The 27,308-nt window shown below is 41.8% G+C and overlaps 1 protein-coding gene across 1 annotated transcript in view; it reads right to left on the bottom strand.

Moving 5' to 3' along the window:
* Nucleotides 1-1,923: 1,923 nt before the first annotated feature.
* LOC139472998 (uncharacterized) overlaps nt 1,924-27,308 on the bottom strand; it is a 27,989-nt gene continuing 2,604 nt past the window's right edge. Inside the window, exons 2-17 of the mRNA XM_071255496.1 lie at nt 26,088-26,395; nt 25,722-25,873; nt 23,661-23,898; nt 22,441-22,546; nt 21,683-21,779; nt 20,817-20,912; nt 10,711-10,761; nt 9,680-9,770; nt 9,486-9,545; nt 8,741-8,917; nt 7,982-8,126; nt 7,533-7,641; nt 4,740-4,812; nt 3,850-3,993; nt 2,996-3,141; nt 1,924-2,236 (exon numbers count right to left, since the gene is read on the bottom strand). Coding sequence (XP_071111597.1) covers nt 2,002-2,236; nt 2,996-3,141; nt 3,850-3,993; nt 4,740-4,812; nt 7,533-7,641; nt 7,982-8,126; nt 8,741-8,917; nt 9,486-9,545; nt 9,680-9,770; nt 10,711-10,761; nt 20,817-20,912; nt 21,683-21,779; nt 22,441-22,546; nt 23,661-23,898; nt 25,722-25,873; nt 26,088-26,395 — 2,228 coding nt within the window. The 3' untranslated portion in view covers nt 1,924-2,001. The remainder of the gene's footprint in view (nt 2,237-2,995; nt 3,142-3,849; nt 3,994-4,739; nt 4,813-7,532; nt 7,642-7,981; nt 8,127-8,740; nt 8,918-9,485; nt 9,546-9,679; nt 9,771-10,710; nt 10,762-20,816; nt 20,913-21,682; nt 21,780-22,440; nt 22,547-23,660; nt 23,899-25,721; nt 25,874-26,087; nt 26,396-27,308) is intronic.

The raw sequence follows: 27,308 nt of genomic DNA, 5'->3' as shown, positions 1-27,308 counted from the left end.
ACTGTGACGGGGATTGTTTGGGACTGTTTTTGGTGTTGTGTCGAACTGTGAACGGTAATATAACTATTGTTCTCGACTGTATAGAATATTGTGTTCAGCTATGATAAATATTGTGTCTAACTATGTTGTAGATTATTCTCGACTGTCTTGAGTATTGTGTTGAACTTTGTTGGGTATTGTGTCCCACAATAATGGATACTGTTCTCGAATGTGGTGGTATTGTGTACAATTGTGTTGGGTATTGTGTTCAACTATGTTGTTTGGTTTGTTGTTTAACGCCGCACTCAACAATATTCCAGCTATATGACGGCGATCTGTAAATAATCGAGTCTGGACAAGACCATCCAGTGATTAATATCCTGAGCATCGATCCTCGCAATTGGGATCGATGACAAGCATCAAACCAAGTCAGGGAGCCTGACCACCCGATCCCGTTAGTCGCTTCTTACGACAAGTATAGTCAGTCATCTTTACGGCGTTCATCTATGTTTGGGGTTGTTCTTGGTTATGTTGGGTATTGTTTTCGACTGCGCTGGGTATTGTGTTCAACTATGTTGGATATTGTGAACAACTATATTGGATATTGATCTCAACTATGTTGGGTATTGTGTACAACTATGATGGGTATTGTGTACAACTATATTGGGTATTGATCTCAGTTATGTTGGGTATTGTTTACAACTATGTTGAGTATTGATCTCAACTTTGTTGGGTATTGTGATCTACTGTGTTCAACTATTGTCTGTGTATTTCAGTGTCGTAGTGTTTGTTTTAAGCAATATTCCATCGATATTGATATGGATAGTGTAAGCAACGCTAGACCCATTTCGGATACGTTAACAGGCTATCAACCAAGTTACCATGCATGACCACCAGATCTATTCGGTCGCCACTTAAGACAAGCACAGGTTACAGGGAACCTGTCCTAACCTGAAATCTTCACGGGACAGTGTCGGAGTGAATTGAAGTTTTGTTTGTTTGTTGCTTAACGCCACACTCAGCAATATTCCAGCCCGGGCGGCGGGAATGACGGAAGCTCTGTTTGTACCCCAGTAATACTGGACAAAGTCAGGTCAAATCAAACTAGGAATTCCCAAGGGTTTTGAATATTATGATACGATGTACTGATGGTATGTATTTAGACATCCGTGTGTACATCTCAACATTAATAGTGGACATCCATGATTGATATGATAATGTCTTAATAAGCTTAGTGCAATGATAACCCATATAGTGGCTTGACTGTGCATTGTCGACAGGATTCATGTAGTGTAAATGTACGAGTACTAATACATACTTTGTTCTAGCCACTATATGGCTGAAAAATCGCCGATGGGAGAATACATTTTAACTCACTCACTCACTCACATATTGTATTGACCAACATTCGAAACCACATCCTCCTTCATGACAAATGTCTGATGCAAAAAGGCATCATTCCTCTTGCTCATCATCTACCCCCATTTGACCGCCTCCGTGGTCCAGTGGTAGAGCGTCCGCCAAGAAGAGCAGAAGGTCCGGGGTTCGATCCCCGGCCGCGTCATACCAAAAGACGTTAAAAGATGGTTCTTTTTGTTACTCTGTCTGGCGCTCGACATTAAGGGGCAAAAACTAGGACTAGTTGGCACGGAGTCAGTATATTGAGTCTGTCTGAGTGGGGTATTCATGTTAAACTGCGGCATGGTATCTCAGTGAGCTAACACTATAAATCGGCATCAGTCCGGACTAGTACAAGCCGCCACACACACGTACATGCACGTCGCTATGTAAGTGCAATATATTCTTGGAAGCGACGTTAAATTCATCTAATTGATGAAAGTGCGATCATAAATGATGCAAGATATAAAATTGGCGCATTTGTAATATCAACCATCCCTATGTCCGATGCATCAGAAAAAAAATAAATCTTACATTAATGTTTATTCAACCGTACAAAAGACTGCAAATAATGAAAATACTTAAGTACAACTTGTGACGTATTTACTGACATCTTCAGATAGGTCAGTACGTGGAACACTGTCGGTTAGTGAAACTAATATCAGCGGAACCGGAACTGCCAATGACACACGTGACCCGGATGTAGGTTTGGTTTTCCAGGAAGACAAATACCACTTCTTCTCGTTGTGCCCCTCTGACCGTGACAACGACGTCGTCCGAGACATCTATCTGCACGACACGTTTTGGTGAGATGGGTACCACCTTGCCCTCCTCGCCGTACAGGAGAACCTGTTTTGAGCTGGAATGACACATAAGTGAGAGAAGCAGCCTCGATTATCCAGGGTTTGTTTGTTTTGTTTGTTTGTTTTTTAACGCCGCACTCAGCAATATTCCAGCTATATGACGGCGGTCTGTAAATAATCGAGTCTTGACACGACAATCCAGTGATTGACATCATGAGCATCGATCCTTACAGTTGGGATACGAACACATGCATCAATCAAATCTGCGAGCCTGACCCCCGATCCCCTTACAGGGTCTCACGGGTCGATAATACAGTGTATTAAATCTCCTTTCTTTTATGCTAAATACTCTGGAAAAATGTGTAACTATTCCTTTGTTTTTGAGTACACTTCGAAAGGCACACCGCTAAAATATACGTCACATGACGTTGTTCGTTCTTAATTGAAATGATCGGCGATAAAACCAGTTCTCGACTCGACGTCTGTTGTGCCATCTAAAACACATCCGGAACATCTTATATATGACACCTGTCGGTTATGCTTGGGACAGTTGCTGGACAGAAGTAAAATATTGATTAGGCAAGAAAGCTTCCATCCATCTTCTTCCCGCCTATTCACAATGATACTTGGCTTCGTCTGTGTACTCCCGACGAGTGGATGCAGCTTGGTTTAGGCCCCCTTTGAACAGGAACCAGGCAATCTTTCCAAATAATTTGGACAATAATTTGTTAATAATGAATGAAATAATAATTCGTAAATATAACTAAGTATGTGTTGTGGTATTTTAAGACTATGGGTGACTTGTACCGACTTACGCCACAGAAAACACGGGGCTGGTGTAGTAGAGGCACGGCCCGCTGCGACTACATCCCCCGCTGATTGTAAGCGGTTTCGATGGAGAAAAGGCCGTCACGGATGTCCTCTGATTAACTGAACGATGAAATACTAGTGATGGATCAAACTGAAATACAAAATACACATCATAAGAACGCCATATTTCAATAGCAAGGGTCGTTTGTAATTCAGTGATACCCGTATTCATCAGCAGCGGTGATATTGAACTATAATAACGGGAGAAAGTAACCCTGCTTCATAATAAAGTGCAAAAAAGTAAATTTATTCTCAAATTTAATCATGTATCTTTCAATACATCTTCCTGAAGACATCGCCGCGATTTTAGGTCGTAATTCACATTTTGCACTTGCACGTGCACGTTTTTGCACGGCACACAATTTGGATGTTAACGTGTTTGTTAGAAGAAAGATGCTCGCATATGATACTTTTGCCCGATTTTGTTATTTGAGTTGTTACACCAACCCTCTTTGAGGGCGTGCCACTATGTCTCCTGTTGCCAGGTATGGGCTTCGTCAATGAATTTGTTATGATAAAACATGGATCAGACGAATGACCAAATATCATGTTATTATTTTCAATAACATAACATTGACACCACTTTACATGAAGCACAGTTTCCGCTAGTATATAAGGCTTGTGGACAGACGTCATACACACAAAATTGGCAAAGCTACCGCTGTGCTACGACAGTCATGTGTTTATAATAAACCATGAGAGTTACAATAACCTTCAACAACAGAACTGTTGGTAGAACGGTCCCTGGTTGCAATCGATAGAACCTTTTAATCGAGAATAGAAAATTCCGGAAACTCACGAAATCAAACCCGGCAGCACTCGGTGTTAGGGAGAAGTCTGCTTCCATAGCAGAGGCCAGGATAATTCCGAAGACGTATTCTCCGATTCTGGAGTACGTTGTATAGACTTCCCCATCCGGACCAGAACCATCTTGGAATGCTTGCTGAAAAAAAGGTGTTCTCATTTTATTCAACATATTAGCAGCAAAATAGGAGTGTAAGCAGGTAGAAGCATTGTAAAGACCAAAGAAGACCTTTGTCCAGCATAATAATGTACAAGAGGAAATCATATTAATTGTTGCAAGGAATGCCAAGACATGAGTGTTAATCTTGTATACAGTAAACTACGTTTATAACAAACACGCTTATAACGAACTGGTTTTTTTTGTCCCGGCTATTTGCTGTATATATGCTTATAATACTTATAACGAACTACGGATATAACGAATTAAAATGTGGGGTCCCTTTGAGTTCGTTATATACGTAGTTTACTGTATTGATTAAGGAGGCACTAAAATCATGCGAGTAAGTGACGATTGATAATTGATATTTCAATAAACTTCGTGAGGCACGGACTGGGAGTTTAGTTAGAGATAAAACATTTTTTCTTGGCTTTTTTCTCTGAAAAGAGAAGATCCACATTCTTAAAGATATTTCAGTGAACTACTTATTTATGACCTAATTAATCAAACAATTCTTTTGAAAAAATTACTTTTTCTGAAACAAATAATTATTTGGGAAAAACACCTCCGCACCAATTTTATTAAACATTACAATTTATCATTATCTCTTTAGACAAATCATGAGATATAGAAAGATGGTTTTAAGTAAAATGATGCAGCAAATAAGTTGTTGCATTATTAAGAGTATTATGTTTCGAACAGATAAAAATATGAGAGAAGTACTCCACCTGCAACATTTGACTGTCAATGGCCATTGCGGGTTTTGAGGGCTGCAGGATCAAACCATCGCTGTTGCAGCAACTGGAATAGAGGTAGTGAGTGAACGACGCAGTCACCAACATCCCTGGTACACCACGGCGACCTGTGGTTCATCGAGTCTGGTAAACCAGTGACTGAAATCATAAGCGACGGTCCTCGCCTCGCCAAACTCCAAAAAGACATCAACGTTAATTATTATATACCCCCGCGTACCATCAACTGATCAGAGACCCCAATCAGTCACAATCCTTTTGTTTATACCACTAGCTAAGGGGGCGGTCGGGTAGCCTAGTGGTTAAATCGTTCGCTCGTCGAGCCGAAGACCCGGGTTCGATTCCCGTCATGGGTACAATGTGTGAAGCCTATTTCAGGTGTCCCCCGCCGTGATATTGCTGGAATATTGATCAAAGCGGCGTAAAACAATACTCACTCACCTGCTAAGTCGTTACCTTATATCACCACATACAGGTTTGTCCACTTCAATGTACTACATCCAAATCTACTCAACTGTATAAATACTGCCTCAAACCTGTATTATATACTTGTCAACTATACTCTGTACATCACTTGCTTGATAACGGTGTTAGAACCTTCACCGGAACGTCGCTCCTAAGTGTAATAAAGTTGTCCAAACACACATCTCGTACATCCTCATCTTAATGAGGTAGGAGGTATGCATCATGTGTTTCCCAAACTGTGGGCTTTATTTTGCAATCCGTGTTCGAAAATTCAAACTTGCTTCAAATGTTCAAATATACATATAAAGTTCTTCAACACTGAGACACATACGTTATCCGTAATGTTTCGTTGAACAGTCTATCTACGTGTAACCAAACAACGCCAGACATGACGTCACTCTGGAATGTAATAACGTCATCAGTTCTTTCAAACGCAAACTCACGTGATTTACCTTGGTATTATGATGCAGAGAAACTTTAAATGAAAAAGGTTGTTTTTTTCTATCAAAAAAGTCCTAAAACAGAAACGAGCGATTTTATCATTTGCATAGTTTCTTTTTGTGCCTAGTATATATACATCAGTAGCCACTAAAAGAAATTGTGGAGATAGATAAAATCATATGTCTTGTTTCCTTTGGGGCCTGGAATACATGGATGATACGTGAAGCAGTTTGTACTAAATTAATAATGTCTTTGTTGGAATTATCAAAAGAAACAGCTATCAAATGTGCATTACCAGAACGTAATAATACAGACAGGTAGCACGACATGAGAACCACGGGATTTGTACATGTGCATGTCGTGGCCCTTACAAATGGGGAGTTCTCAGTTGCGAAAGTGTTTGCTGTAAGCAGCTGTTCGACTGCGGGGACATTTCACGACCATCTGAAGCACCGTCTCTAGAGTATGCTTTCCGTACAAGCATCCTGCAGAGAACAGTAACGGCTGCGTCATTGGTGGTAAAGGTACAACAACATCCTCTACACAGGATACAGGTGGTGTTTTGACGCAACAACGTTGTCAACTGTCACTTCAGTGGTGCCAAGCACGCAGGGTATGACATAACTAGCGATAAAGGTGGCAGGTTTAGTTGTGGGCGGCAGTCTCCCAGACTGACAGAACGAACCAGATGCAATAATCTTATACATCTCAACAGCCCCATGCCAGCCTTCAACAGTTCCCATCTTGCAGTGATATTACGTTATTATTTACTTTCATCATAAGTTTAGTAGCATTTATCAGTTATGCTGAGTCAGCTAGAAATGAATGTTTGCGCCTAGACATTAACACTGTCCCACACTATGTAGCAAGACGAACATATTTATTAAGTGTTTCTTTCTCTTTACATTTAAGCAGATGAATCTCTGCACTTGTACGCAGCTGACGTAATTCAAAATGAACATATCGTCTTGTTTCAACAAATTCAGTAACATTCAACACATCGTTTTTAGTTTCAACAAAATCAGTAAAGATGCTATCGTGTTACTGGGCATCTTCCCGGAGCAAGGGAGTTAACTGACTATAAAAGTCCAATTGCCATCCTTGCAGAACTGGGCTGGAATTTCAGGGCTCGATCGTAGTGCCACCAATGAGTTATGAGTTAAGTCCCTTTTATGACCCTTCTAATGACCAATCAGAGCACACCTCTCATATCACATGAATTTGCTTCAAACAAAATGGTGGCGTCCAATCAAGACGCAGATCGCAAAGTGCATTAAAGCACTTGAAACATGAAAATATTTGGAGAATACTTGTCGACGACCAGTAGACGGAACACATGATTTGCAAATCCTGCGATCGACCGAAATCTGCACGGCAGTCACCATGTTGTTTAAGAACCGGATGTCTATTTTGTTACGCGATTTTTGTTTGGACTATGCATAGATTCGTAAGGCTATACAAAAATAACTCAGAAACTCCAGCCCAGTCGCAAGGGTTGAAGCTGGGAATTTATAGTCAGTTAACTCCCTTGCCTTTGGAAGATGGCAACTGGAAGTCAGGTCAAGACTCGACTGTACGCAGGCCGCCGTCGTGTGGCAGGAGTACTGCTGTACGGCGTCAGGCCAATCGTCTTTATGCAAACTGAGTGGCGGGTTCTACCTGTAGAGCAAGACATGCTTGACGGTTCGTTAACACCTGGTGTCATCACTGATGTTCAATGATCCATTCATATAATTTTCACCTCTAGCTTTGCCTTTTACACCCAGTGAAGTTTGTTTCGGGGGAAATTCGAGGCTGATTGTTCTCACAATGTTGCGTTTACAAATATCTGCTTCAGCACACACTTCCTTGATATTTACTTACCTCATGAGGAGGGTGACGTTTGTACCGTTGACGATGTCCCCTGGGGCGACGGGTCCAGTGCTGAGGGTCGAGACGATCACCTGCAGTTCGCTGTGGGGTTCAATCAGATCTGTGACAGTAAAACATAACTGTAACAAACCCTACTTTTACAATGTGCGAACACAATAGCCCGGAATTCATGGTGTCCGAATTAAAGAATGTCCGTATTTGTGAATGAAGGGTACGGAGTAACATTCCTTTGTAAGATATGTGTTTGTTGGTGTTCCGAACACAATGGCCCGGAATGCATGGTGTCCGGATTAACGAATGTCCGTATTATTGAAACAAGGGTGCGGCGTTACATTCCTTTGTATAATATGTATTTGTGGATGTTCCGAACACAAGGGCACGGAATGCATAGTGTCCGGACTAACGAGGTTTCACTGTATATCCATCTCTCAATCAGTTACCCGGATATTTCGGGTTCCCAGGCTGACGTTCCGTCGACCAGAAGGTGTCTTTGAATGGTGCTATACCCATAGCGTCGGCAAAAATGGAGGATATCCCGATTTTCCAGTTATCAGCCCCTGCCCTGTAGTCGCCGCTGACCCTGGCCTGAATGATGAAACAGGAATACGAGTGATAAACCAGAAAGTTTCTTGGGGCTGTGCTCAACTGGAGGAATGTGCTACAGCTATCGTCATGTTTCATACTCCCGATAATGACATGGGACGTATTTGCAGATTTGTGTGTCAGTCAGTTATTAAATCTCCTAGCAACTGGACTCCTTCTATCTACCCCTAGAAACACTGAATTTGCAGAAAAAAAAAAAAATTATTTAAAAAAACACGAAGTTATTGTTTATGAGCCAGTCGATGGTGTTAAGTGATCCATGACGTCTCTAATATGTGTTGTGAATTTTGATCTGATGGAACATACTCCATAGGGCGTATGAGGAAAGTTAGCGGTGAATATGACTTGGTATTTTAAAATTATCTTGTATATTGCATGTATATCGTGTCTAAGGTTGGACATGGAGTACTGTAGCGTCATGTCTGACCTACCTGTGTGACTACTGGGATCTCCAGGCTCTGCATGGCGTGTCTAAGGTTGGACATGGAGTACTGTAGCGTCATGTCTGACCTACCTGTGTGACTACTGGGATCTCCAGACTCTGCAAGGCGTGTCTGGGGTTGGACATGGAGTACTGTACCGTCATGTCTACCTACCTGTGTGACTACTGGGATCTCCAGGCTCTGCATGGCGTGTCTGGGGTTGGACATGCAGTACTGTATGGTGACGCCATGTTTCCGTGCCCCCTTTCCCATCTGCATCAGCCACGTCCGTCCAACACTGACGTCAGATAGGGTGACGTTCATCTCATTAAACTCCACGTTCAGCCAGTCCTTAATTTACAAACGTTCCCTGAAGCATCAATCTTTTAAACACTTCCATACACTAAAACCACTGCAAATGTAATAACCTGGTAACAACAACAACAACAACAACAACAACAACAACAACAATAATAATAATATGACTGTCTCATTTACATGTACGTTACAAACCAATTTTCAAAGTCTATTGGAATAAAATTGAACAACTTCAACTTTCCCATCACTTAAAACCTGACATAATTTTTGAAGGGGAATGAAAACAATTCCACTCTAAATAGGTCAACAATACAAGAATTGTGGGCAGAAATTGAATTTGTTTCAAATTTTACTTTTTTTATGAATAAATGAATAGCCTTTGGTTCCCATATTCAGTCAAACTGAAGGGAAGTCAGATTAATATCGACAAGGAAAGGGGAAACTTTGAGTTATGTGTTTTGAACATGCAACATCACAACAATAAGTCCACAAACAACAATAGACAGTGTAACGTGCCACATCCATCCACGAATGCGTGCTCGTGGGGCTAAACGGGAACCTGATTGCAGTATCTGATCAGGAGGATTCGTGTTTGACGTACCTGTTCGTAGAGGGTAAGTCCCCATTCTCTCGATGTCTCAAACAGATAGTCCCAAAAGTCCTAACAAATGAACACAACATAATATCATAGCCCTGTTGAAGGTACATGAGATATTAAGGATAACAACCATTCTACAACTAACCGATGCGACAAAGAAGTTGTAAAAACAATATTAATCCTTATTTAGAAATTACCTGGTCAATTGGAATGGCTTTAGACGTTGCCTCTTCAACAATAAAATCAAATCGGCCACCGTTCTGTTTCGCATAGGTTGTCTTTGAAGACCTGTTGATGGACATTCAGTAATCATGATGACATCGAATCTGATACTGGACATGTGGTACCTCTGGTCATCAGACTTGGACATGGAGATTAGACGTGTTCACTGTCCATGCATATTCATCAAAATGCGTGCAATTTGCTTCTGTGGTGTAAAAACACAATAAGTCATCCTGTGTTCTATGAATTACATAAAAACCTTTGTAGCATATTAACCTAATGATACCATCACGCAGAAGGTAAACAACCACACTACCAGTGCTTGTACAGAGAAAGTCCTTCTTGTCGTAATTATGTCTTTTGAATGGATATATTTTGACACTATTAAAGTTGGGTTTATACCCAAAAATATTTTGTTGTTTTGTTGTTGTTCTTGTTAATATTTTGTTGTAGTTGTTTGTAGTGCTTATTTTGTTTTAGGGGTGTGGTTGTTTTTGTTGGGTTTTTTAAATTTATTTATTTATTTTATTATTATTATTTTTATTATTTATTTATTTTTATTTTTTTTGGGGGGGGGGGATTTGTTTTGGGGTGATTTTTGTTTTTGTTTTTTGGTATTGTTGATTTTTGTTTTTTTGGGGTGGTGGATGGGGTGCAACGGGGTTTAACTAATGCCAATCGGAAACGGGTTTAAGTAATCAAGACCCGTTTGTAATCGCAGTATTGTGCACATTCTATCATTTTGAGTCTTCGCAGTGTTTCAAACAAAACTCCATCTCAAACCATGGTTACGGTTTCACGATCATGTTTTGATGTCCTTTAAACGACTGTCGATCAACGATTGTCTTATGAAACCTAGTTTCGTCTCATCTCGTCTCATAATACTGACCATTAGCAATTAATGCCCTCGTGCCCTTGGGTGCAGTAAAAGAGAACAACCTCTCACAAACGTGTCAACACAAGATGAAAGTGTTTCGAGAGTATGCATCCCATAACGGCTACTCACCAGTATCGATTGTGAGCACCGGAAGGCCATCCCGTCTTGTCGTAGAGAGACCTTAAACACGAAGCATTGTATTATACAGCCATGCAAACAGTCACTGGACCGTCATCGTATTGATAGCTGGATTGGTTTGTTTTTTTGGGGTTTTTTTTGTTTGTTGTTGTTTTGTGTTTGGGGGTGGGGATGGAGACACGGGTGGCGCAATCGTCTAAGGCGCCGCAATTGGGTCCGCAGAGTTACTTATCTTGGGCCAACCAGAAACCTTTGATTGTGGGTTCGAATCCCGGTTCGCCCGGATTATGTTTCTAGGTTTGTTAGCACCATACCCGTGCTCGTAGGTTTCACCAAAGTGGTAAACGTCTGAGACCTGCATCATTTCGGGCTTTCCTCCCACATTAAGCTGGCATGCCGAAATATAACTGCAATACTATTAAAAGCGACGTTAAACCTAATTCTAGCCTAGTGGTTAAAGCATTCACTCGTCTCGACGAAGACCCGGGTTCGTTTCCCCACAATGGTACAATGTGTGAAGCCCATTTTTGGTGTCCCTCGTCGTGATATTGCTGGAATATTGCCAAAAGCAGCGTGAAACCACACTCACTCAATTGTTTCAAGATGTGAACATGGTTTTAACAAACAAAACCATCAGTAGTATGTTAACATATATCCATTTGTTGTCTCAAACGGACATGAGAAATGTATTGATTAATAGCTTTAACGGAGCTTAAAGCTAATGTGACAGCATATCATACAGTGTTGGAAGGTATCTGGAGGTGAGGTGAAATGGGGTTTAACGTCGCGTCCAAGATTATTGCACTTATATAGCGACGTGCATGCACGTGTATGTGTGTGGGCTGCTTTTACTAGTCAGATACAGTATACTGACTCCGAGCCAACCAGTCCTTGTTTTAGCCCCTTAATGCCGAGCGCCAGACAGGGTAACAATAAGTACCATCTTTTAACGTTTTTTTTGTATGACGCGGCTGGGGATCGAAGCCCGGACCTTCCGCTCTCCGGGCGGACGCTCTACCATTAGACTACGGAGGCAGTCGGAAGGTATATGGAAGTAATAGGACCAACAATTGTCACCTAGTATTGTCACAGTGTGGGTATTTGGTGATATGGTCATAATCTTCATATATAAACATAATCAAAAACATATTTTCCTCCATACATTAACATAAATTAACGCTTATTTTACATATTACAATTAAAACAGCAGTTCCTCACTTGAATGAAGTCGGTTGGCCTGAAATGTGAAACAGAAGGCTTTCTGTTTGCTGCTCAGGACCAGTCAATGTGTGATTTTTCATCAAAATGTACATAAGAGATGTAGAATATGCAATGAATTTAATGAGACTATCCAACACAATGTCAAAGGATGCCCAGATTTGGCACAAACACAGTATCGTAAGAGACAGTTATCATTTTATTACCGTCTTCGCCATGCTTGTGGTTTTGACACAGAGGTCCATCCATGGTACGACCCGGAATATGTAGAGGGCGTCATGGAAAATGATCAATACAAAATTCTTTGGAATAGGCCCATTTACAACCTCAGACCTATCCAGGCCAACAAACCTGATCTTGTCATTTTAGATCGTTTATATCATTGAATTTTCTGTTCCTTTTGACAGTAATGTGATTGACAAGATTCAGGAAAAACATGGTAAATATGCAGACCTTCGAAATGTCACGCTTGCATACCAAGTACCAAGTTTGTCCGACTCCCCATTGTTCTCGGTGCCTTAGGTTTGGTACCTCCCAATCTGAGGACTGACATTGGGAGAGTACCCGGGTTTGCTACCAGGAATACAGCCCTTCTGACAATCTGGGTAATGCAGAAGGCTGCAGTGTTGTGGAGTCTTCACATTCTCCGAAAAGTTCTGGGTGGGTTTGACTAGGCAGCGCTGGTGGGTGAACAGAGGCACAATTCGAACTTGCCTAGGGAGACACCACATGTGTTACATGTGCTTCAGTGTGGGCAGGCCGAAGCCCTAGAAACTCTCAGGAGCCAAGCTGCCCGGACGCAGTCACCCACCCAAGGTCTACTTCGCGACCAATGTTGCTTAACTTCATCATTCTGATTTGTGACCTATGCGCTATGTACAGAACCACGTGCCTCCACGTGGAACTGAAGAATGCTAGATTTTGATTGATTAAAAAGAGGTAACCTTTTTCCTACTGATACAGCCTTTTCACACTAAAACCGTGCGTATGAAACCATTGATCTATCGACAGCCTACACGTCGATGCCTATAACAGTCACAGCGACGGATAACTCACTACGGAGTCTTGTACACGTTCGATATCAGAACAGCAGCCAATCAAACAGGATGAAATTTATTTCAGAACGCACACAATGTGGCGTCGATTTCCAAGAAGTTGACTCCAAGCAGTGTAAATATGGTTGCGATGAAATGAAAACATATATCTTTGGGGGTTAACCGTTATTTTGAACAAGTCAAGCCTATGAGCATATTAATCTTGAACTTAAGATATGTTTGTTACATTTATAAATACCTGGAATGTTCTCAGTTTGCGGACCTTTTTACCCTGGCGTAGAAAGCGTCGTTTTCAATGCGCTCTTGCATTTCATGGCGATAAACCTAAAGCGCTGGGTTTCAGATTAAGATTTGAGGTATCCAATCTACAGTTGGAGTACATCAAATTTCAAAACACAGTCGGTTTATCTTCTAAATGTCCACGAGTCTTACTTATTCTAAGCATAAAAGCAACATGAAAAACGTTTAAAGTCACCCTTGTTACTAGTTTAAACCAAGCCCCAAAGTTTTTTTATTGTTATGAGTGAGTGAGTTTTACGCCGATTTTAGCAATACTCCAGCAATATCACGGCGGGGACAACAGAAATACCCATGTGGGGAATAACACTTGGGCCTTTGTCGTGACGAGCAAACGCTTTAACCACTAGACTGTTATCATCGTTAGGATGAATGAGTAGGCACACTGAAAGTAGGTTATATGAACTAATATGACACTACCATCTTTTCCCCTGGTGGGGTTGGGTGGATATTATTTGAAAATATGTCTAAAGGAGTATATATGTTTTCATATCGTTGACCTGTGTCAAAAGAGAAATTTTAATAAATTAGAGGACACACGAGTAAAGACTACAGCACTTCTGTCTTTTATCGCTTTTCATTTTCATAACCTTGTAATTCAATTACCTTTCAAAGTTTCTTCACCGTAAAGGTGTTCTCATCGACAATCCCACGTCTTTTGACTGAAGTGCTTCTAACATTAATCATCAAGGTTTTATTGTATAGACGGCATCGTCTCATGTTTCTCAACATGTTGAAATATCTCTAAAATTGGTTGTCTGCAGCCAAAGTAAGCCCATGGGTCATTGAAGTTGTTCAAATGTACATAACTTTTCCCTAATGCGACAATGGGGCAAAACATATGTCAGTATGAAGATTATTGAACACGTATAGTCCTTGACAAAGTAGACACGATTTATGGATAACAACTTCTTTATACTGTAAAGGCGACGTTTCGGTTTAGATCCTTATACCGTTGTCAAGCAAGACTGAACTTACTTACTTACTTATATTGGAGATTTAACGTGCGCTTTCCGACTGCAAGCGTATGTCGCACACGGGCCCGGCCAGGCCATTTAATGTGTTTCAAAAAAGGGGAAAAGTGAGTTTGTGCAACCCAGGAGGGGGCTTTAGGGGTTACTTATATAGTAATTTTGAAATTTTGAGATTTGGAAAGAATGCCAAGAGTGGGTGGGGGACGAACTAAGGGAGCTGTGTGTGTTGGGTGGTTATCAAATAAGGTAGTTTTGGTTTTAATATTTTATTTGGGGTTTAAATGCGACTAATTAGTCCTGTTTTTATTAGGTATATGCCTAAGGCTTTGAATTTTTCTAATTTATTTTGTGGATTTAGGATTGATTCTAGTGTAAGTCCGGTTTTAAGATTTAGGGTGGTCTGTAGTGTTGTTCGGTGTGTTTGGTAGTGTGTGCAGTGAATGAGTACGTGTTCTGGTGTTTCTTGTTGTTTGCAATGTGGGCAGTTTCCTGTTGTGTGTAGTTTAGCTATTTTACGGTGATTATTTAGTTTGGTGTGGCCTGTTTGTAGTTTGGTAATTATTCTGTCGATTTTTTTGGATGGGTGTAGTATTTTGGGTTTATTTAGGGGTTTTTTGAGTACTTTCCTGATTTGGCTATTTGAGTTTTGGTATATATTTTGCCATTTTTTGTTAATTTTTTGTTTAGTGACACTTTTGATTTCTGATTTTGAGCTGGGTAAGTTTAAGCTTATTTCTGGGAGTTTAAGGGATAATTTTGCTGCTTTATCTGCCTTTTCATTTCCAAAGATTCCTACGTGGGCGGGGATCCAAATGAACTCTATTTGTTTACCTACCTTAGTTAAGTTGTTTGAGCTATTGAGTATTTGATTTATTAGTTTGGGGCGGTTTTTAGTGTTTTTATTTTTGAGGGCTTGTAGTCCACTGAGAGAGTCGGTTAGGATGAGGATTTTTTGGTGTTTTTTAGATTGCTGATTGTGTAGTGCTGAGGCCATGCCCATTAGTTCGGCCGTGAATATGGATTGGTTGTTTGGGAGTCGGTAAGATTGTGTGTCTTTGGTTGGTTGTGCGATGTGGACTCCGAAACCTGTGTGTTTTGAGATCGGATCTGAGGATCCGTCTGTGTATATGTGACACCAATTTGGCCAATGTTCATGTATGTATGCTAGTGTGGTGGTTTTAGCGATGTTAGGATCGGTCTGTTTATTTAGTGTATCGGCTAGTGTTGTGTCTATTTTTGGTATTTTAAGTTTTGGAGTGAAGATATTGGATGATTTATTGTTTTGTTTAAGATTATTTATTTTGTGTTCGTTTAGGTAATTGGTTATTCTTTGGGAAATTGGAGTAAGTAGTGGATGTTTCCGGGCTAGGGCTTGGTTTCTAGGGCTAATATTTTGTTTTATTAAGTTTTCGATTAGTGGGTTTGATTGGGACGCGGCCCAGAAGTTTAGGGTAAGTTGTTCCCTACGTAGTTTAAGTGGCATTTCTCCTGTTAAGGCCTGGAGTGAGGTGGAAGAGGTGCCATGTTGAGTTCGTGTGATTAGTTTTAGGGCCTGATACTGGATTGAGTCTAGTTTTTTAATGAGAGAGTTGTTTAAGGTGTCGTAAATGGCACTGCCGTAGTCTAGTTTGGACCTAATTAGTGATATATAGAGTGAGAGGAGGGTGTTTTTAGAGGCCCCCCAGTTGGAGCCGGTTAGGCATCTTAACGTGTTTAGGTCTTTGCTGCATCTGGTTACAAGGTTTTTAATGTGAGCATCCCAGGTGAGATGTTCATCGAAGATTAATCCTAAGAATTTGGTTTGTTTTTGGAATTTGATTGGTTTGTTGTTTAGTTGGAGGTTTAGGGTGGCGGGTTGCATATTTTTGTGTTTAAATACTATTCCTGTGGTTTTTTCTGAGTTTAGGGAGAAGCCCCATTTGTCAGCCCATTTTTGTATTTTATTTAGAGATTTTTGTAGTAAGTTTTGGGCCATTTTAATGCTTTTAGTGCGGATCCAGAGGGCTGAAACATTGTACAGAATATATATAGTAGGTGGAGCATTAACAGTGACAACAATTGCATACATGAGTGGGACAACATGAGTAGGTGTTGACAACAGAAGGATTCTGTCACAACAGGATGGACAGAGAGCGCACAGGTTGGAAGCCATGGGGCATGAAGCCAATTAAACAGGATAAGTTCACATAGGTGTGGTGATTATTGCTTAATTAGTTAATAGTAGACGGATTGGATGAATAGCCTTGTGCTCTGTTGATTGATGGTTTGTGGCGGCGAATGGTTCTGTTAATATTCTTTTAGTGAAGTCATGGAGGTTGTTGGAGAGGATTTGGACGTTTTCCCAGTTGATGTGATTGGGGAAATTGCTGATATGGTCCGAGATGGCTGATTTACTGTGTCAGATGATGGTTGAGCTTTTGTGCTCTTTGATTCTGGGATTGATGGGGCGGGATGGTTCACGTATGTAGGATTGTCCACAGTTGCAGTCGGTTTTATAAACTACACCTTTAGTCTCTTGGGGTTTGGTTGGGTTTCTGAAGTTGGCTCTTAGCGGGGTACTGAGGGAGGTGGAACTGGTGATGGAGGTGTCAATATTGGCTTGCTGTTTGAGGAGGCGGCTGATGACGTAGGGGTTTAGGGGTTTGGGGGTCGCAGATCTGGGTGTGGGATGGAGTAGTTATGTGAAAAAACTTTGTCGACGAGATTGGGTGGATAATTGTGGGTGAAGACTTGGCGGAGGTGATCGATCTCAGGTTTGGGGTCAGCAGAAGAAAGGTCCTTGTCCAGTATGGTCATTGTCGAGACAAACCAACCCTCGGTTGAGCCCGCGGCGAAGAGTCGGTTCATGTATCTTTAATAATCCCGCTTTTGTCAATAATACACAAGATGGAAAATGATAAAATACAGGCAAAATGTAAGTCCGGCGAAAACGCTTTTTTAAAACGTTGTTTAATAAAGTAATTTTACCAAATTTCTTTTTTAAACTTATTGCACAGTTCAATATAATGCTAAAAAATATAGAAAAAATATGTAATCCGTGATTTAAGGAATAGTGTCTCCTTGGCCTGTATTGGCACTGCATGGAATTTTAAACATGTTTTTATTATGTATATAACTCTCTTATTGATGTATGTCATGTATTATTACCTGTGTCACTTAAATAAACCATTCATTCATTCATTCATTCATTCATTCATTCATTCATTCATTCATTCGCTACTCGATCTCACATTGCCAATACCCCCTTGCCTCGGTCTGACTTCCTCGGTCTTAATTCCTCGACCATATCCTCGGCGCTTTATCCTTCACGTATATGTCTGTTACTCAATCAACTTGTTTCAGACAACCAAGAAAGGTTTGGTGTGCACCTGCCACCACTATTGTTCTAGCAATGAATACAACTGGCAGCACTCATTCTGAACAATACATGGTTGCCAATAGAAAAGAGCCCATGAGACAGCAACACGGTTGGAAAAGAAGCGACGATTGTTATAAATTTAATAATCAATTAGTTGTGTTGTTTTTCTAGGGATGTTTCGAGTCACCAAGTGAGAAAAATATTGTCCGTGTATGAAGACTGAACACTGCTTATGCGACCTAGAGACATTGAAATATAAACTCAAGCTGAATGGGTGTCTAGCCGGTTGAGCCACATTTCAAAAATGACTATTGACGAATGCGCCACATTTTCAGCTGTGTGCATTTCACCTACACTAGCCGGTAATTAATTAATCAGATTACCGATACCTTTAAATGAGTGTCCCACATTTAAATTGAGTAAATGTTCTTGATTGACATTGAGTTAATCCTGTAATCCATAACATATTTAAGTGACGTCCTGTTCACTCCATGTCACCGTGTGCGACATACGCTTGCAGTCGGAAAGCGCACGTTAAATCTCCAATATAAGTAAGTAAGCACTCCATGTCAGAACCATGGCAAATGCACAAGTTCAAATAAAGTTCATTGAAAGTGGCAGGAGGCGTCATTTTGTACTATGATGGCTTTAAGTTTCGGTGTAAGAGCAGTCGTGGTGAAAGAAGATACTGGTCCTGTATTGTCAAGGAGTGCACTGCAAGGATCACAACTCAGGGTGAGTTGCTTCACGCCACCTCGTGACAAGGTGGATGGTGTGTGGCTTGATGCCATTGCTGACTCTCCTGCTGGCCCTAAAGTGACTGCCTTCATGGACTATGTGACAACCAGTTGGGTTCAAGGACAGGCCTTCATCCCAGAGATTTGGAATCACTTCGACAACCAAGGCCACCGTACCAACAATCACCTAGAAGGGTGGCACAACAAGATAAAGAGACTTGTCAAGACGTGCCACCCGAAGTGCCAATCTACGAGGTAGTGAAGCTCTTTCAGCGCGAGCAGTCACTCACAGAGGTTGCAGTCCTGAGACCCTCTCACCAGTGGTCAGAGCCTTCACGAAGAAGGAAGTACAATTCATTACACAATCGTGACCTGTCATGATATCCATCAATGTAATGTTGAATGAATTATCCCTGTTATGATCTGGATAAAAAATGAGAAAAAAAAATCGTTTTGTTAACCTGTTAGAACCTGTTAGAATCACAAAGCATGTTTTGACAGCATAGCCACGAGAGCCACGAGAGCCACATTCCACAATCACGCAACCGTAACAATTGCCACGAGAGCCACATCAATTTTGCTATCTATTTTCGAAATGTGGCTTAGGCGGCCTGTAACCGCTGAATGTATATGTACATAGCTATGGAATACTGTAAGGGACATTCTCGCGATCTCGCATTCTCGCGATCTGATCTTTGAAAACGAGCTAAATATGCCCAAAACACGAGAATGCGAGATCGCGAGAATGTCCCTTATAGTAATCCATACACAACAGACCGCCTCTGTGGTCAATGGTAGAGCGTCCGCCCGGATAGCGGAAGGTCCGGGGTTCGAATCCCAGCCGCGTCATACCAAAAGACGTTAAAAGATGGTACTTGTTGTTACCCTTTCTGGTGCTCAGCATTAAGGGGCTAAACAAGGACTGGTCGGCTCGGAGTCAGTATACTTTGTCTGAGTGGGGTATTCATGTTAAGCTGCGGCATGGTATCTCAGTGTGCTAGCACTATAAATCGGCATCAGTCCGGACTAGTACAAGCAGCCACACACACACACACACACACACACACACACGTGCATGCGCTATGAGTGCAATAACCTCACCTCACCATACACAGCACTGACAGTGTGTGACAGAAGGCGGCCACCGAGACGACTGTCACATACTAACAGCTGTGTGTTACAGAAACAACCATTCTATCCAGTAAGAAAAGATAATATATTATTAATATATTAATATATTAGAGCATCGGCTCTAATTCCAAAGGGAGCGTATAGCAGCGGAGTTAAGTGCTCTTGGGACATTCTGATTATCCAGACCGAACAAAGAGGGACCACAGTGAAATGATGCAATAGTTGATCTACACAGGCTCTAAATGTAGCAGGGGCAGTGGGGTAGCCTAGTGGGTGAAGCGTTCGGTCGTCACGCCAAACACCCGTGTTCGACCCCCCACATGGGTACAATGTGTGAAGCCCATTTCTGGTGTCCCCCGACATGATTTATTGCTGGAATAGTGCTGAAAGCGGCGTAAAACCCATCTTCCCGAGGCAAGAGAGTTAACAGACTTTAAAAGTCCAGTTTCCATCCTTGCCGAACTAGGCTGGAATTCCTGCGCTCGATCGCAGCGCCACCAGTGGCTGTTACGAGCAAAGTCCCGTCTATGCCTCTCCGATGGAGACCAATTAGATTCCACCTCTCGTATCACTTGCATTTGCTTCAAACAAAACGGTGGTGCCCAGTCAAGACGATCTGATCGATAATCAAGATCTATATTGTGATAAAACGAGTCTTACATCGCGAAGTGCATCAAATCACGTGAGCATCTTGATTAAAAACATGAAAAGATTTAGAAAATATTAGCGGTGCACATGCTTTGCAAATCCTGCAGTCGACCGAAATCTGCATGACACTTTACGAACCGGATTTCAATTTCGTTGCGCGATTTTGATTGGACTATGCATAGACTCGTTAATCCAGCCAAAATGTAACTCCATAATACCAGCCTAGTTCGGCAAGGGTGGACTTTTATAGTCAGTTATATTAACTCACTTGCCTCGGGAAGATTCGTAAAACCATACTGACTCATTCACAGGTGCGGGAAGAAACTGACGTTCATAAGAAAGTATGCCGGGTTTTTTAAAATGATAAAAACAAACAAGCACATGCACATGTGACGAGGTATAAACTCCTTATTGACCATCAAGTTTGGATTGTTTCTTTGTTGTTTAACGCCGCACTCAGCAATATTCCAGCTATATGACGGCGGTCTCTTAAATAATCGTGTCTGGACCAGACAGTCCAGTGACTGATATCATGAGCATCAATCGATACGATGATATGCATCAACCAAGTCAGCGAATTTGACCACCCGATCCCGTTAGTCGCCTTAGTCTTACGCCTGCCTTACGCCTGCCTTACGCTTGACTCACGCTTAGCTACGCCACGCTTAAGAAGACTTACTGAAATCCACTTGGAAAGAGATCGGCCATAGGGACCCATGTCAACGCGCCATCTTGTGGTCCTTTAGGATAGAAGTAGGAATCGAACTGGACGTATCTACAAAGGGAATATACAATCTATGAATTTTAGAAAAGGGCGGAACATCGAGAACTGACGACAGCTCCCCCATGGTCCATGAGTAAGTGAGTGAATATTGCTTAATGCCGGATCAGCAATCTGGACCCGATGGTCCATGAGTGAGTGAGTGAATATTGCTTAATGCCGGATCAGCAATCTGGACCCCATGGTCCATGAGTGAGTGAGTGAATATTGCTTAACGCCGCATCAACAATCTGGGCCCATGGTCCACGAGTGAGTGAGTGAATATTGCATAACGCCGCATCAGCAATCTGGACCCCATGGTCCACGAGTGAGCGAGTGAATATTGCATAACGCCGCATCAGCAATCTGGGCCCATGGTCCATGGGTGGGTGAGTGAGTGAGTGATTATTACTGAACGCCTCATCACCAATCTGAACCCATGGTCCGTGAGTGAGTGAGTGAGTGAGTATTGCTTATCGCCTCATCAGCAGTCTGGACCCATGGTCCATGAGTGAGCGAGTGATAATTGCTGAACGCCGCATCAGCAATCTGGACCCCATGGTCCATGAGTAAGTAGGAGATGGTTGCTTAAAGCCGCATCAGCAATGTTGCAGCTATTCGCCGCGACCCCAGGGTCCATGTCCTGTCCGTAGTTAGAGTAATGTGACTGGATAGAGATAACACAACCTTTAAATATTTAAAGACTATAAGTGTGGCGTCAGATTTGATAGAAAACGCGTATGGGACTTGTATGAAATCAGCTGGTGCATTCCCCTGTGGCTAACCTGTAGGGGATACTGGTTCTGTGGGCGTAGTCTCTGACGTCAAGAATGGTCTCTTCATAGTTCTTCCCTGGTTCTTCGTTATAATAGTAATACGCCCCTGGGACATCAATATATGTTTGAAATACATCACAAATCAGCGGCCGGAACTATCTGTTTACAATAAATACAAGAATTGCTTCATACATTTACTTTGTTTGTTTGTTGTTCAACGCCGCACTCAGCAATCTCTGAGCTATATGACGGGGGTCTGTAAATAATCGAGTTTGGACTAGACAATCCAGTGATTGATATTATGAGCCTCGATCCAGGCAATAGGGGTACGATTACATACACCAACCAAGTCAGCGAGTCTGACCACCCGATCCCTTTAGTCGCCTCTTACGACAAGCATAGTCTCCTCTAACGGCAGCCATGGGTTGCTGAAGGCCTATCCTACTCCGGATCTTCACGGGTGACTTCTCTTTGTTTTTAAAACAACAGCGGTCACTATTAGTGTCCCAGTCGTCAAAGCCCCACAAATAGTTGTGCATAGTTGCGTCCCTTGGGCGTGCCAGAAACCTACGGTCGTGGTTCGAATCCCGGTTCGCCCCGATTATGTTTGTCTGCACCATGCCCGTGCTCGTGGGTTTCACCGAGGTGGTAAACGTCTAAAACCTGCATCACTTCAGGATTTCCTCCCACATTAAGCTGACACGCCGTGATATAACTGGAATACTGTTGAAAGTGGCGTTAAACCCAACTCACTCACTATTTCTCACCTCCATCTGTCCAGTATCCAACATAGTTGAGAGTTAGATCGCTCTGTCTGTACGCGTTGTCTTTACCGTAATACTCCCTCATAAGCGAACCCCAGTCAGACATGGCCTTGCGAGAAGGAACAGTTACATGTAGGAATTAATCATATGTAATAACGTTTACACAAAGTACCCTTACAAAACAATATGAAATTAATATTTACAAAGAAAGTCTTAATAACGACTGTAGGTCTCTTGGTGTTCTTTGATTACGCATTTCACACCTGTCAGATATACCACACAGATATTAACTATTAATCATATAGAAATGGTTTAATATAATAATATTTCCCCATGGGATAGGCGAGAGGAAGACATCTAAGCTTTCCATCGTTGATAATTTAGTTTCCTAAGTTTATCGTTAAAAGATGGGAAGTTCAATAGCTTAGCGTTGCTCGTTTTTAAGCTCTTTAACTCTTTTATTTCAAGATGAAGAGCTCGAAATTTCAGACTCTCCAGCTTAAAATCAACTTTGTTCAAAATTATTCCATATATATCTCTAACATTTTAAGATCATCCCTGTAATAAAGAGAGAGCATCTCAGACATGGCACAGTTTTCCGTATCGACTATACTAGCCAAAAGCAGTGTCCATTATATTATAACATGAAAATAATGTCACAAATTGCATTAAACAAGAAAACAAACAAAATGCAACAAACTTGTCTGTCTTTAACAAATTACAAAATAGAGGTTTAACTACGGAAGCGTAGTAGGGCCAGGGTTATTGTTTTTGTCTGAGTATCTCCTACGGAGGACTTATTATCTCCTACGTAGGACTTACTATCTCCTACGTGGGACTTAGTATGGACTAGAATAACTATCTCCTACGTAGGACTCAGTATCTCCTACGTAGGACTTCCTATCTCCTACGTAGGAGATAGGAAGTCCTACGTTGGAGATAGTAATTCTATGTCATACTAAGTCCTACGTAGGAGATACTTAGACAAAAAATATTTTTCACCGTGGCCCTACTACGCTTCCGTATTTAACTGCATTCAGAACACAGCGGGGTAAAAGAAACAAAATATATCGGATTATTTTTAAATAACATTGGAGATAGGGAACGCGTCCCGTCCAGCAGCAGTCATATGTACGGTTTGGCTCTATGTTGCTCCGTAGTGATATACTTGTTAAACTGGAAAAGATCACCGTTCAACGAACTCACTCACTCCCTGCACGTACCGCGTTAATGCCATCACTGCTGTAATACATAATTGTCTCGTACATGTAGCCAACCGGAAGCTGCTCAGCGCCGCCAAAAATGCCCCAACTGACACGCTTCCGGTCACCATCTTGAAACATGGAGGCTGCCATGAACTGACTGAAGGGAGCCGTGATGACGACGTTGTTATCTTTGTCAAAGAGAACAAGAGGTCCACTAACGAGCCCACTCTTTAACTTTGCTTTGTCTGACGTAAATCTGAAAATGAGATTTAGATTAAATTTACTTCACAGCTGTCAGGCATTTACTTGTGCACGTAGGTTGCATACACAGGAACTCGTTGTTGGTCAGTAAATAAAAATATATACCCCCTATCTCTACTTACATATAGGGGGTATATATTTTTATGTACTGACCAATAAAGAGTTCCTGTGGCTGCATATATTAAGCGACATCTTGGGGTCACTATCTCAGTTTGTGTTTGTGTTTTGTTTTACGCCGAACTCAGCAATATTCTACCTATATGACGGCGGTCTGTACATGATCGAGTCTGGATCAGACAATCCAGTGATTGACATCTGTCTGTCGCCCGATCAGGTCAATCGCCTCTTACGACAAGTATCGGAGTACGGAAGGCTAAATACGCCAAAATGGCTTAACAACGGTCCGTGATTATTTACTCATACTCTACCTGAATAACATTAAAATTGGAAGCTCGCAAGTTTTCAAATGAACGCATGGGATCCTGCTTGACAAACATTGTTCGGAAAGGATGATATGTTACATTTTCTCTGATTTTTAGAAGAGAGAATGATCTTTTACGACGCAGCAATACTCCCGCTATATCAGGGTGGCCTACAGATGATCGAGTCGGGACCAGGCAAGCCAGCGACTGGAAACAGGAGTAACGATCCACATTTTGGAAGGTTGCTGGTGGACTTGTGATGTGGCGGGATTTTAAAGATTTTACGTGCGCCTCAGTTCATACTGCGACTGTCAAAGCGTATTTAATAAGTAAATGAAAATTTTATGTTGTTTGTTTGATGTTTTACGCCGCACTCAGCAATATTCCAGCTATATGACGGCGGAATCGAGTTTGGATCAGACAATCCAGTGATTGACATCATGAGCATCGATCTGCGCATTCCGAATACGATAACATGCATCAACCAAGAGGGCGAGCCTGACCACCCGATCCCGTTAATCGCCTCTTACGACGCTGACATAGAACGATCATATAGTCGAGGAGACTCTGGATTCAAACCCACCACCAACACCACACTACACTGAAAAGACAATATCTATCCCAGTATAATTAAAATCAGATTGTTGCTCCAAAACGACACCCCCTGCGTGAAGATCTCATCCCCAAAGAGTTCAATCAAGAGAACTTTCAGACGAGCCAATCAACGCTGAGGAAGAACGCATCCGATTTCTGTATCTAAACGAACATAACCATGCTCTTATATTGTTATGAACATCTAATAAATCTCTACACTATACATGGAATCTACGTAAAGAAGGTCATAGTATCGATGGAATAATTTTGCCCTATATATTCTTTTGTTAAAGGGAGACTCCACTGTCTGTCATCCATTTCCAGTCAAGGAATGAAAGCTGTTGAGCGTGTGAAATAATGTGTCATCAATACTTTGTATCCTGCCAAGATTAGACAGCTAAAGGACAAGATATTGTTTTGAAAAATTGGTCTTATTTTTCAAGTTCATATTTTCTTTTCGAGACGCGGATGAAGATTTTAAAGTTATAGCGACCAAGGCAGACAATTAAGCTGGCCCGTCGGGTTACCTTGATGTTTTTTTCACGAGCCAGAAACAAAAGAAAGTATCCATTCCCTTTAAGATCGAAACTTCAGAATCGAGAAAAAGATATGAAACCGAAGAGATTAGAAATCTGACATCTGATTGGCTCACTACCTGCGCTTCCTACGGTCAAAGTTCCCTCAGAGTTCACTGATTTGCCAGATCTTGATGCAGATATAATCGTAAAGTAACGGAGAACACGATCTGATCTTAATGAGATTGCAGGTAGCCCATTGCTATGTACCAATCTGACACACTCACACTCCTAGGGTCTTTTCATCCCCAAACATGAGGCCACCGTAGGACAGATACCCTAGCTGTGGCCCGGCGGCTGGGACTTGAAACGAGGGAAATCCAGACACGACCTTGTCAGGGTCACCGGTCGATGTGTTCAGGGCGCCATCTGGGAATATCTGCGACATTAAACAACAAGACGAGTTCAGGGATATACACATTGATGCAGTACACCATATGTCATTATTTTATTATTGAAAGGCAAAATATTTCCTTTAAAACAGTTAAAAAAAGAATATCCAACTAAATTACTTCTTTATTTCAAACTTAATTTGAAAATTATAAATTTGTGTATCATTTTATTTCAAAGTGAGCTTCCTTTTATACATTCACCTGTTGAAAAATAACAATTGGAAGATTAGGAGAGATATAGGTTTTAAAGCAGCCGAAAATGCTGCTTGCACCCGCAACCATGTTATAACAGGTTGTCTGCCATTGGCCAAGTCGATCCAATCCATTGTGGCCTGTAGTGGCGTTTAACTTCAAGGAGTTGTCTTCCGTGGAATACGTTTTCCCGCCAACGTGGAAGAAGATGGGGGCGCTGGAAAGCCACGTGACATTATTGACTTGGATGCTGTAGGTGCCATTAGTGACCACTGAGATGACAAAGGGGTCCTCAGCGACGTGTTTTGGAAGAGTTCCTGGAAATTTAAAGTATCAGATTGACGTTCCAAATGTGAGACTCACTTTAAACATGGAAATTCGCGAATACCTGGATTTACCTCCGAGTTGTACTGTGTCGTCGTCAGCGGTATTCCAGCTTCGGGGACCTGTAAAGTATCGAGTCCAGGCCAGGCATACCGGTGGTTGAGAGAATGAGCATCGATACACGCCGTCGGGGTATGAATATACATGCAGCCAAAAATAATATCTTCAACGAAATAGTGATCCCAAATCAAGTCGGGATTCCACAGACGTGTAGCTTACCTTACCAGGTCTCACGTGAATGTTGTTTTACGCAGCGCTTAACAATATTGTACCAACATCAAGGTGGCCAAGAAATATTCATGTCGGCACATGACCAACTACGTTTTGAATGCATGTGCAACGATCCTCCCCTTCGTGTTCAGGTGACACACACGTTGTCAATCAACCAGGTCACAGACTTAACGTCCGCCTCTAAACCAGGTGAAGATCCGTGGTAGGATAGGCCTTCAGCAACCCATGGTTGCCGTTAGAGGAGACTATGCTTGTCATAAGAGGCGACTAACGGGATCGGGTGGTCAGACTCGCTGACTTGGTTTGATGCATATCAATGACAGGCATAGGTCTGGTAGGCCAAGAAAGACCTCTAACAGAGAGGATAGACGTCTTTTCAGGATAGTCTGACGAAATCCATTTGCCACTTCAACAGATTTAAGACTGCAGTGGATTACCAATCAGAGACTCTCGACGATGACCGTAAGGCGTCGCCTCAGACCGGCTGGTTATAACGCCTGAAGACCAGTAAAACGTCCTCAACTGACTGAGAGGCACATGCGGAATCGTCTGATATGGTGTCGTGCCCGTAGTCGATGGGACTTGGCCAACTGGAGAAGGATCCATTGGTCTGAC

Source organism: Haliotis cracherodii, unplaced genomic scaffold (genome assembly GCF_022045235.1).
Source record: "Haliotis cracherodii isolate W230 unplaced genomic scaffold, xgHalCrac1.p SCAF_26, whole genome shotgun sequence".
Classification (NCBI taxonomy): Eukaryota; Metazoa; Mollusca; class Gastropoda; order Lepetellida; family Haliotidae; genus Haliotis; species Haliotis cracherodii.
Note: the sequence above shows the minus strand (reverse complement) of the source record. Positions and strands in the feature narration are given on the sequence as shown.